At 41.0% G+C, this 13,292-nt stretch overlaps 1 protein-coding gene across 1 annotated transcript in view; it reads right to left on the bottom strand.

Annotated features, from left to right (window-relative positions):
• Positions 1-4,867: 4,867 nt before the first annotated feature.
• OLA1 (Obg-like ATPase 1) overlaps positions 4,868-13,292 on the bottom strand; it is a 128,996-nt gene continuing 120,571 nt past the window's right edge. Inside the window, exons 9-11 of the mRNA XM_015423729.1 lie at positions 12,545-12,659; positions 10,442-10,564; positions 4,868-5,413 (exon numbers count right to left, since the gene is read on the bottom strand). Coding sequence (XP_015279215.1) covers positions 5,312-5,413; positions 10,442-10,564; positions 12,545-12,659 — 340 coding nt within the window. The 3' untranslated portion in view covers positions 4,868-5,311. The remainder of the gene's footprint in view (positions 5,414-10,441; positions 10,565-12,544; positions 12,660-13,292) is intronic.

Below are 13,292 nucleotides of genomic sequence, written 5' to 3'. Positions count from 1 at the left end.
GACCCTCCAGAGGCAGCAAGCCTGGCTGCAGTGGGAGGGGGCCTCTTTGTGCGCATGCGCCGTTGGGCGCTTGTGCGCATCCTGTGGAGACTTGAAAAAAAACCTGTTTGCGACGGGACATGGGCGAGCGCCGGATGACACGGGATTCCACCGGAAATGCGATCAGGCGCCCGCCCTTGCCCCGCGGTCTTCGGAGACTAGTACCTCAGAGGTACTAGTTTTTTACCCCGCATCTTCGGCGGGAAGCCTCGGGTTCGGCACAGGAGCTCTACGCTTCCCAGATGTGCTGGTGTCATCGCACCCGGAAAATCCGCCTATCTTCCGTCTCTGTAGCGTGGCTAATGTTCCATGTGACCGCAGCCTATATATCTCATATAGAGAACCCTTTTGTATTTGGGATATTACATTTGGAACAGATTTTAATTCTACTTTTATTTCAGTACCATACATTTGTATATGATATTTTCTCACTTTAAGTTTATCTCCTTCTAGGATTAGTCATGACCATGGAAACTTCTTCGGACAGCACTGGCTCTTCGGCTTTGAAACGGAGAAGAGCACCGCAACCCTAGAGTCGGATTCAACTGGCTTTCGAGCAAGGGAACCTTTACCTTTACTATAATACACATAATACACACTCCATCTTTCCTCAAATTTCGTAAAAGACCTGTTTTTTAAACAGGTTAAGTTTGCCATTACTGCATATTTGGCAAGCTTATTTTCCCATTCTTCTAAACATTGGCCAATGTCTAGTTTCCATTTTGCTGCATAAATAGTTCTAGTCACTTTGAATATCTCTTCTAAAATTTTTAGTAATTTTTAGGCACAACACCTTGGCTTCCACTGGGAATTTAAACTAATATATTCTGCATTTTTCAGTGTATTTCTTTCTTTCTTTCTTTCTTTCTTTCTTTCTTTCTTTTAAAGTTTATTTATAATTTTCAGTATACATCATATCATCGGTTCACATTTATCATTCTTGTGAGTCATATATATTCTCCTTATCCAACCATACATAGAACTTTTTCCATCGTTTTTCAAATGTCTCTTTGCTATTACCTTTTATTGTTAAACTTAATTTGTCCATTTCTACTACTGATAACATTTTATCAATTACTTCTTTCTTAGAGGGCAGTTGTTCTTCTTTCCATTTTTTGGCCATCAGATGAATCTCATCCTTACTCAAGAAATCGCGAAAAATATAGAATTTGTTAAACAACATTTTTTCGAGAACGCTAATAAACCGACAAGATGGCTGGTGTACAGGCTAAAGAAACAAGAAGAAAGGAAAATTATAAAAACCCTTAGGGATAGAGAAGGAAAGACAGTATATTTCTTTCTAATTAATACCTTTTTGCTTTTTTTATAGTCCACCACACCACATATGAAAGAAGGTTCCATATATGTCGACATTTCCTGCATTTTCCTTTGTAGTTTTTATGTGCTTTCTCAATGTCCTTTGGAGTTACATACCATATGAAAAACATTTTGTACCAGTTTTCTCTTAGTGTCTGGCTGACTGTAAATTTGATTTCTTTCTCCCATAATCGTTCCCATTGTTGCATAGATATCTGTTCTTCAAGGTTTTGCATGCACTTTATCATACATTTTTTTCACTTGTTAATCTTCTGTTAGACAGTGTCATAGATGCAACGAACATGAAGTTGAGCAAACTTCAGAGGACGGCGGAAGACCGGAAGGCCTGGTGTGATCTGGTCCATGGGGACGCGAAGTCGGACTCGACTGTGCGACTGAACAACAAAAAACTTACTTGGGAATTGTTGTGTGTGTATATATGAATATATGACTTCTTGTGAGGTGCCTAGCAGGACTCAAGCCAAGACTTCTCCCAGTCCAGACCCAGCACTTTACAGCCTGTATCACAGAACCAGCTGCTGCAGTTTGCATAACAACTGCACTTTCTGTGTTGCAGTTTCTTGGTCGAGGATCACCTAAGTCCTAGCATGTGATCCAAGGAGCCAATCAAACACCCTTGGCCCTATAAAGCCTGGGCTGCAAGTTGATTCCTCAGTCTGATCAACTTGTCAGCCTGGTAGGGCCCTGTTACAGTCTAAGCTTAGTGAATCTGCTTGCCTAACCCAGCTGGATCTCAACCATGACTGCCTCTGGCTACTTTGAAATAGCTGATTAAATTACATTTTCTGTATTGAAATTCAGATTCCATTTCTTCATCTTCTACAAAGGTTTCTTTTCTTCTTAATGGAACTCACTACAACGGAGATGTCATTAAGACTCCTAGAAGGTTGTAGCCATTGATGTGTCAACATTACCAACAGAGCGTTTTGGAAGATACCATCCAGTGTTGATCGACAACTGTGTACCATCACTATTCTATTCCCAATGGATGCAGACTCGAGGCATAATCTAATGAGATGTCACAACACAGCGACATCTGAAAGTACAGACCTTAGCATCCACTGGAGAAGACTTCTATCCTGGTGACATCTAGTCCTAGCCCAACACAAATACAGCAAGAATTCCCTGCAGCTCTCCCTTTGTGACATAGCTTTGAGGCACACCAAGGGCTCATAGAAGGGAACTATAGTTAACAAAAATGCACCTACTGCAAGGATGAAGGGCCACTACTACCTTCCATTAGCACAGCTTTAGTACAACAAATGCTAATTTTAATAATCCTAATTCTGTACACTCATATGTGTTTCAGCCTCCCTCCCAGTTTATTTTACAGAATACTCTGAAAATTCTGTGGTGTGTGGAACGTGCTCAGTTAGCATCACACAAATTCTGTTTTCATCTCCCCCTTCTTTTTGTGTTGGTTTCTTTATGGCATATTTTTCTGTATACCTGGAGAGCATTCTGAATATGTAGAAACCTCTATCACATCTGCTGGTTGCCTGGTTTCCCTGTTTTCTTTCTTTCTTTGCATTTTGTGTGTGCGCCCATGCCTGGAAGTCATGGCGACCTCTGGCGACCCCTAGAGGGGCACGGAGGATATTCAGAGAAGTGGCTTGATAGCTGCCTCTGCCTCCCAGCCCTGTTATTCCTCGGAGGTCTCCCATCCAAATACTTGCTAGGGTTAGCCCTGCTTTGCTTCTGAGATCTGTTTCCCTGCTTTCATGACCAATAGAACATATTGAGCTTATTATCAGATACTGTGATTTAAGTAAAACAGTGGTTCCAAAAAAAATTGACCTTGCCCACCAGCTCACACGTTAAGAAACAGAAACTATGAAAGGGGGAGAGAGATCCAAAAAAGTAAATAAATGGAGGAAAAGGCTCGACAAAAAGAGGTCAGTCTTCAAATCCAAGGCTAGCTAGGGACTGCACATCTACTGTTGGGCCAGTAACTTCCCATCACAAACTTTCCCAGCAGGCTTGGAGGAACTAGTTGTAGCATACTGTCTCGATGCAAATATTCCCAGGGGAGGGTTTATTCAGGCAGCAAGTCCTTCTCACAAGAACTTATGAAGAAGATTGGGATTTGGGCTGGGCGGCCTTTACAATGGGCTGAATCCTCTGGCAGACTTTCAGATACAAGAGGAGACAAACATGAGTGCAAACCCCATACAGTCCCTATCAGAAATACATAAGAACACAAGAAGAGCTCTGCTGGATCAGACCAATGGTCCATCTGGCCCAGCATCCTGTCTCACGTGGAGGCAAACCCAGTTCCTCTGGAGTTCAAACAACGGAGCGCAGATGCTGAGCCCTTCCCCTGATGTTGCCTCCCGGCCCTGGGATTCAGAGGCCTACTGCCACTGAATGTGAAGGTCCCCTTTAGTCACCATGGCTAGTAGCCCTTGTAGACCTGTCCTCGATAAATGTGTCTAACTCCCTTTTAAAGCTGCCCATTCCTGTGGCCATCACTACATTCTCTGCCAGCGAATCCCTCATTTTAATCACTTATTGTGTAAATAAGTTTCCTTTTTTTCTGTCCTGAATCTGCTACCCATCAAGTTCCTTGGATGCTCACAAGTTCAGTATTTTGAGAAATGAAGAGACAGGTGTCTCTGTCCACTCTCTCTACCACTCGCACACACAGCGTTATAACGTTTGGGTTAGTTGCCCAGGAGAGGAAGCATAAAACCCCCCTCAATAAATAACACTGAAAGTAGTTCCCAACCTCTCCCCCTCTCTTTTTTACAGGAAGATTTTTCCAATTCTGAAGTGCGCTCTTGCCCTGACCTGGAGAGCCCAGCTAGCCTGATCTCATCAGAACTTGGAAGCTAAGCGGTAAATATTTGGATGGGAGTCCACCAAGGAATACCAGGATCGTGACATGAGAGCAGCCACAGTCAGACCACCTCTTGCCTTGAAAACCCTATAGGATCACTATAAGTCAGTTGTGACTTGACACCCCCACACCCAAAAGTGTGATCCCTCCCCTTCTGCTACTCAACTGCAGTTTCCAATCCACGCATCATTGGAAACACTGAAACCAGCGGAGCACCGTAGCATTTTCCATTGCAAGACTCTCCTTGGTGTCCCAGGCAACCTATAGTCTTATTTTCTAATGACAGCACATTATATTATTAAAGTATTAAGTCATGTTCGAAACCTTTTCCCCCATGTGTTAAGTGTTCAAAGAATGCAATTTAAACACATGGCTTTTCTCTCTCTCTTTAAAAAAAAAAATCATTTTTATCTAGTGGCAGCGATCTACAAATGCATTAACTTTTCCAGAGACAAATTCTTGGCATCCTCATCATCTGATTCCAAAGAAAGGCTCCCCTTTTAAGATACAATTGCAGCTGCCCCCACGCTGCCAGTAACAGCACCATACACATGTCTTAAAATTCCGTAATCAGCAACCACCAGGTGCTGTATCACATTCTGCACACCACACTCCGTCAATACAGACATCCCCAAACACACAGAGGCTGGTTTTGTCAAATGTTTTATTGAGTGTAGACATCTGGAGTACTGTAAAACATGCATTATCTGTAGATTCAAAAAAGGAGCAAACCACATTGTCCCTACTGTCAAACACGTCAGGCTTGGCATATATGATGGAGATTAATGAAGTATCATGAGAGTAATATGGTTCCTGAAAAGCTCCTGCAATTTTGGAGTAGTCTTAATCGTTTTCTGAGAGGCAGAGCTGTTTCACATTTAAAGTGAACTTATACGTTCACTTAAAGTGCCATAATTTAATTCAAAACAAAACAAAAAGGGATTTCATGGATGGGCATTATCTGTTCATAGGTATGCACACGGTATCCTTCCCCGCCCCCATCCCGAACCCTATCTAAATAAAAACTCATATGCTTCTCTCTTTTTTTTTTTAAGTAACAGAGTTTAATTCTGAGCAACAAACAAATCTGATAACTCATTTCTTCTTCGGCTGTTGAGGTGTGTTAAATTTAAAGAAGATAATATCTCCGTCTTCGACTATGTAATTTCTTCCTTGCTGTCTGTATTTTCCAGCAGCCTGCACAAACACAGGGGAGGGAGAGAGAAGGAGAATGAATTACAATATTGTATATAAACACTATTTTAAAGAGCAGCACCTATTTTACTAAAACACCACTACCTTGTGGGGGGGGGACATTTTGTAGCTGTAAACTTCTTGACTTGGGCAGAATTTGATTGACAAATATATAATCATAATTTGTTCTTCGCTGCAGATAGTAAAAACAACACTGCTAAACAGGTTTTGTTCTATAATGTCAGCTGTGCATTTGTTTTGCATCCCTAAACACTGACAGGTAACAGAGATAGTTTTTATTAACATTTCCGTCTCCCCCACCCTGCATTTTTTATTCCAAAATTATCTTGGAAAAATCCACAAGCATGGAAGGGAACCCATCTGTCAAAGAGGTCTCTGGCTCACAAAAGCTTATGCCACTATAAAGCTGCTTGTCATTAAGGTGCTCCAAGGTGCAGTCATTTGGGCTGTGGCAGACTGACATGACTACCCCTCTGGAATTTGCGCAGGAAGAGAGAACACACGTGCCAGTGTCATAACTACGAAAGCGGTTTAGGAACCCTTTTTGGGGTGCTCTGGACCTTGCCTCCCCCAGGGCAGGAAGTCATTTATGCACTCAAGCAAACTGTGTGTGTGTATTTGTGTGTTTTGTGTGCTTGCCTGGAAGTCATGGTTGACTTCTGGAGACCCCTTCTGGGGCTTGGACTTTTTCAAAGAGGTGGCCTTATGAGCCCCCCTCTGCGCCCCACCTCTAGTATTCCTCGGAGGTCGCCCTTCCAAGCAGTGTTCCCTCTAAGGTGAGTTAGTGTGAGCTAGCTCACAGTTTTTTAGCCTCCGACTCACAGATTTTTGTCTTAGCTCGGGAAGGATGGCTCCAGAGCAAACTAATTTATGCAGTAGCCAAATCGCTGGCTCACAACTTTAATGCCAGTTGCTCACAAAGTAGAATTTTTGCTCATGAGACTCCACAGCTTAGAGGGAACATTGCTTCCAAGTACTTGCCAGAGTCAGCCCTGCTTAACTTCCGAGATCTGACAAGATCAGGCTTGCCTGAGCTATCCAGGTCAGGGCGTGCTCAAGCAAACTTCACGGTTACGGGTGGGTAGTCGTGCTGGTCTGCAGAAGAAAAGCCGAGACTTGAGTCCAGTAGCACCTTAGAGACCAACAAGCTTTCCAGGGTCTCAGCTTTCGAGAGTCAGAGCTCTCTGAGGAAGGGAGCGTCGACTCTCGAATCTGACAAAGTGTCCGATAAGGGGAGCTTTGACCCCTGGAGAGCTTATACCCTGGAAAACGTGTTGGTCTTTAAGGTGCTACTGGACTCAAGCCTTGGCTCTTCACAGCTGCAGTATCACTTTGACAGATTTCATCCCAAAATAAAATTTAAAAAATTAAAGACAGAAGACCAGCTTTTGGGGCTAAATGACCTTACAGCCTACAGATGCAGGGAAGAGCGCCAGGGTGAAGGGAATTTTCCTGCCCACCACTAACTTGATGCTCCCTTACTACCCTTGACATTCCCTTGCTTCCGCTGCTTAGGGACAACAAGCCAGGGGTACTGAACAAGAAGTGCGAGATTCCGCCAGCAGCACTGGGAGGTGATGAGCAATGAATTTAAGGCATCTGGGTATGGAGGAGACCCACAGTGCTTACTGTCCAGTGGCGATGACACAGTCACTTAGACAGTGGGGAGGCTTCTCCACAGAGCAAGATGTTTTGAGTCACCAGAGTGGCGTATCATGCTTCAGTACAAGAGCTGCTTGCCCCATGCAGAAGCCTCTATGTAGAGTAGTGTATTTACAGCAGACACCTGCTTATGGGTACAGGACCCAACATAAAACATCAGCTGCAGTCACAGGTAGGTAAGTTTGCACAATTAAATACTCACAAACAAGGGGTTAGATCCCAAAGTCTAATTTTTCACCTGCAATGGGGAACAGTTACCTCCACCTTTCACACCCATCTCGTTACCTTTCTGTCTCCTATCCTTTGAGCTATTTTAGGCAGTGCAGAGGGGAAGGGGGAGGGTCCCACTCTCCCCCACATGAGTTGGCAACTGCAAGAAACACAGGAATGAAGGAGTGGGTCCTCCCCCTCCCTTTGTCTCCTGCATGTACCACTCCAGTTACAAGTCCCAAGTTGTTTAAAGCAGTCCTCCCCTCCCACTTCTGGGTTGGCAATGGGGTGTGCAGGAAAAAAAATCCTGGCTTTTTTCAGATTCAGGTCCATTGGATGCAGGTCCATTCTGATTCAGATCCATTTAAAAATGCCTTCCTTTCACCTGTGGGGTCATGCTGCAGCGGCTTGCCTCCACAAGTGAAGGGAATGCCTTCTCCAAGCCATTTGGCCATAGAGGCACAACTTGGCGATATAGCTGGCCTGAATATATTGGTAGCTGAATCAGATTGTCTAATCTGCATTCGGCTGAATAAATACCTGGAAAATACTGATAAGGTTTTTTTTTGGTATTAATTCAGTTGAGTTTATACTGAACACGCACCCCTAGTTGGCAACCGAGGGAGGGGGCAGGTAGTACCCTCTGTGTTAAGCAAGAGCACTCTATTCTCTTTTGGGCTATTCAGCAAGAATACGAGAGCATGTAGGGCCATTTCTAGGCATGACATCACATACTTAGCAGGGAGGAAAAAAGAAGCGGGGGGGGTTCCTGTTGTGGTAGGGAGAGGGCTGAGGAGAGGCATCCACAACGGGATTTACTGACAGGCAACTTTGAAGCTCATCAGCCAAGCTCTAGCTGCTGACCAGGAAATTATATAAATTTCCTGTTGCAGAAAGGACCTGTGTTCAATGTACAAGCATTACTCCGAATAACCTGTTCATTCAAAGCGGCTGTGTTCACTGTTTTTCGCAAAAGTGGGCACAGTCACTTTTAATTAAATACATTCTGACATACTAATACAAGTATTATGTATTTTAGCTACCAGTTCACAATTAATTAAAAGTGACTGTGTTCCTTTAAATTCCCTGGAGGCCATTTAATCCATTTTCATTGCTATCAGAAACAGTGGCTAGAGAAAAAAAAATCAATACCCATTTGTGAATCTTGAGTATGTATTAAACAAGACACGTCTAACCAGTTCATTTGCACTTGAAAGCAGCCATCTGTAGAAGCCAGCTTTGCCTAAGCAGATATGATTGCTAATAATGTGATATCCCCGTAGACTACAAAGCCCACACAGAGCTATTCAGTGGATAGTTCACAGCACTAGCATTAAATTAGTTATGCTGTACTGATGTTAGACACACACAAAATAAACTTAAAAATCGATCAGCTTCGTAACATACAAAGCAACCAACACCCATGACCACTGTTGTTTCAGCTGAATCTGAAAACTCCCCAAATCAGCTTTGCAACATAAACACAAATAAATGGGCAGCCTGTATTGTTTATGAAACCAACCGTCCCAACACTACAGACTAAACGACATTCAGGCTGTGTGATGTTTGGATTTTTATCCCCCCCTCCCCTCCCCCAAACCCATTTTTAAATAACTCTGCCATTTTCAAAATGTAATTTATTCACAATACAAAGATATTTTGCGGGTTTTCACTTAACATGAATGTTATAATTTGCAGCTTGTAACATTTCTTTGAATACAGAAAATTGCTTAACATTTTGATTTAAACATTTAATGAAATCTAAGTGTTCTTTTTTTTAAAAAAGATTACAGTATAGTTCATGTGCAACTTGGTGCACATTCTTAAAAAAAAAGACTCCTATAACTGGTGTTCTTATAATTACTCACAAACTCCCTGACTTGTAAAGGAAAGGTGAGATTTTCTTATGGCCGTGGTTTACTCGCACAGTTAAAAGCTCAACTTCACTTCCACAAGAGAGTTCACATGCCACAACAAACCAATTATAATAGGATTCTCCTCCCCACCCCCTCCCCCATACACACATAAACTTCCTGGGGTTGAAACAGGCCTATTAAAACCCTGCTGCTCAGTACAATCTTCTTTAGTGATACTACTGAGAGTAACCTACATGTGAAATTACATTACTGCATATTTTACAGGTTCTCAAATAGAAGATGATTAATATGCAATCTGGAAAATCTTTTAATGCCTTTGGATATTGAACACTCATGCTGGTAAATGTAAGTCCCCCCAGTCTTTCCACGGTGCTAAGAAACAAAAATCTCAGGATAGCCCAGGTGATGGCACATTAAATGTCAAAAATAATGTCCAGGTGAAGACAGAAAACGTAACTGCAGTACAGGAGAAACAGTTCTTTACTCTATACTCAATAACATCTATATCTGATTTTCTCTATTATCTGATAAGAACACAGTTAGTGCTGTTAGCAGGGCCCACAAATTTGGGCACCTAATCAGCCTCTGCCCTCTAGTGTTGAGAAAAGGGGATGAAATTCCTCATCTCCGTAAAGTTAAAGCCACAAAACCATCTATTTTCAAATAAGAGTTCTCTTTTCACTAATTTATGGGGCAATGAAGGAAACTATCAGGAAACAGAATGGGCTCAGAAGCTGTAATTAATGGGAAATCTTGATAGTTACTATAAGGCAAAAGTTATCTTTTCTTAGGTTTCTATTTAAGGAGTGTTTTATTACTTTGTTTTTTACAAATATATCTTAACCATTTTAACACAACATTCATAAAACACATTCACTACGCTATTACTTTAAAAATTCTTATACAACAAATGGCTATCCATGAGGCTTCTGTAGTGATCTGAAAATGGCATCAAGATCTTAGGAATGTATCTGTATAATATATTTCAAGGTAGCTACAAGCATGCAAAAAAGGCCACTTAACACTGTTCCTTTGCACGAAACTTTAGTACCATGTGCTTGCTCATGTATGTTTAGACTTGCTGAAGTGTCATACCCTGAACGGCATTTTAATTCTTTGCCAAAACATAAAAGAAACAGTGTGTCTGTGCTCTGTTATTAGAGCGGGTTGTCAGATCTACTTGTCAATAAGGGCTTCTCACCAATAAAAGAATAAGTCCTGAAACAGGAAAATGGTGTTAGGTGAAGGATGGGGAGCTCACCTTGACAGCTGCTTCTGAGCCTCCTTCTTTAAAATCTTCAAATTTCATTACTTCAGCCATAATGAATCCCTTTTCAAAATCAGTGTGAATCTTTCCTGCTGCCTGAGGAGCCTTCGTCCCTTTCTGTCAAGGGTGGGGGAGAACCAAGAGAAAATTAATTGTGTTTAAGAAGACTGATTACACATGAGAGATTTCTCTATTGTTAACATGGCTTTCAGGATCTGCTGAAACTTTAGTTTTGTATCAGGTAAAGGTGTCAAGAATCCAAATGGCTAATTTTCACTGTTGGGTCATAGGCAGATATCGTTAGCATAGATAAACAAGCTGGTATTGTAAGAAGGGCAAGCTTTGTTTTTTGTAATGTGTGTCAGCAGCTGTATTGATTTTGGATACTGTGTGTGGTTTGTGCAGGAGTTCGATCTTTGCAATGAAAGACAAAAGGAATAAACATGTTAAATAACTTCTAAAAAAGTATACCGTGTCGGGGCTTCCTTTCGAGATAAATTTCCTAATTCTTTGTGCTACAAAAATTGGTTTACAGGGTTTCTGTTATGAACCCCAAACACTGACATTCCAAAGCATTCCAGTGTTGAAATGAAGCACACAACAAATGAATATTTTTAAAAGTAAATTGAACGGTACATTTAAAATGCAAAACAACAGTGAAAAACAATCCATAACTGCCTAGATGCATGCAAATAGGTCCGATAAATTTAAATTACGAAGAATGCATTATAATTGCTTCATGTGTTAAATTACGAGGGCATCTATTCTACGCACACACAAGCATGGAGAGAAATTTGAGAAATAACGGTGACCTAAAAGCTGCTTAATAAACCATGCTAAAGTGCTAAGGAGTCTGACACGGTAAAGCATAGTTTTTACAATAAAAGATGTATTGGGTTAATATGGCTACTCACTGATGCTTACCTGACTAAATATCTCAGCACATTAAATCAAAGATACTTACAATCAGTCTTAAGACAAACCAGCTTTCAAAATCTCTAGCAAAAGGAAAAGGCATTGCTTGCTGCTACTAAGCACACAAGTGTCTTTAGAGACACACTGTTCTGAGATATATCAAACAAAAGTGTGAGATGAAACTACACATTATATATCATTCCCCCCCCCCAAGAATGTAGTGTGCCCTGCAGATGTATATAAACATCTACAACATCATTTTACATTTTTGTTAAGGAAAAAAATGCTGCTGATGTTCTAGCAGCACAGACTAAGCCAAATTATTTAGAGAAGATATAAAATGAGCAATACTAACATCTACTGCATAGTTCAAATAACTGAAGCAAAGGCAGGTTCACACACACAGAATGCTAAATCCACCCTCTCAAATAGTATATTTTTTCTAATATTTAAAAAGTTTGTAGTTACATGCATCTGAAAAAGAAAAGTAGCTTCCATATTAAAATATATTTTCATTTTTTTTAAAAAAAGGAAATCATTATACAGCTAAGCTTTTACTGTCCACAGGGAATAAATTAGCCACTCTGACTCTAATCAGTCCCCATCACTATACAGTATTATATGTAAGGGCTGGGTAGGGACATATGAAACCATTCAAACAAACGGGTTTCCTCAGTATTCAAATCTGGAAAAATTCAGTAGCAGGACTGGGGAAACCCACAAGGAGCATAATCATGTGGTGTTATATTGCTTTTATTGGTGAAAAATGTAATCTGAGCCAAGCCAAAGGAGGAAAAGAACCACCCCGCAATCCAAACAAACTTAGCGAACACAAAATGAAAAGCAACATCAATTTCACTGCAGACAAACCCAGTCACACAGATTAAGCAAGCACAATACTGGTATGTCTTATCTCTGACCACAGGAGGAGGGTAGACAGATTCTACAGGATGAAGAAATTCAGACTATGTAATAGGCAGAATCAATTGTTACCTGCCTCAATCAATGCAGCTCCACTTTCACTGTTCAGCAGCTCACAAATAATTAAAGTTATCCTGGACAAAAACCTCATCTGTAATGACTAGCTAACCGCCACCATGACAAACTTCAAAGTCGGCGATATCAATCTGAATTCAATAGTGTGGAACTGGATATAGCTGATGAATAAGTATGAATTCTTACCCTGATGGTCCATGCACGCACTTCATCGGGGCCTGCAGTGAAAAAGTATTCTAGTTGGAGTGCTGCATACCCAGCCTTAATGATCTTTGGTAAAGCACTAAAACAAAACGAAACAAGGCCATTCAACTTATACACAAGGAAAAACCTAAATGCCCAAAGCCTGCACTGCTTGGAGAGAGACATCACCACATTCGAAAAGATCCCGAATCTTCGGGATTATTACAATTACTAATACATATAAAAAAGTAATAAAACACACAATAAAAAGCTCTAATAGGAAAGATGGTATTTCACAATAGAAACACGGAGAAATAAACAATATGATTCGTCCACGTTTCGGGACATTCAAGAGCGCCGTCCTCCAGACTCCATTTTTATTATTTCCAGGCTCCCAAGTTATGGAAGCCCTTTTCTTTAACCAAAATTAAGACGTTAAAAGTAGTTTATTACTGTTTTGCAGAGAAACTATAGCAAAATTTTCTCCCCCTGCTTCCTCCCCGTGGATGACCAACGAGTTTTGGTGATCATTCCTTCTAAAAAAATATACATAACTAATACCTATGGTATAATTAAAACACTGTAAAGAGATGACAGATGACAGTTAAAAACTTAATTTAAAATAAATCTTTTCACTCTGTCTCATGGTAAAGAAAGGAGAAGATTCCCTCTTTATAATGGTAATTACTCTGTCATTTATTATTCTATCAGCGCAAGCAATTAAATTACTGCAAGGAAATAGTTTATAATA

This window comes from Gekko japonicus, unplaced genomic scaffold, assembly GCF_001447785.1.
Source record: "Gekko japonicus isolate JY-2015 unplaced genomic scaffold, Gekko_japonicus_V1.1 scaffold48, whole genome shotgun sequence".
Taxonomy (NCBI): Eukaryota; Metazoa; Chordata; class Lepidosauria; order Squamata; family Gekkonidae; genus Gekko; species Gekko japonicus.
This window is presented reverse-complemented; position numbering and strand designations above follow the sequence as displayed.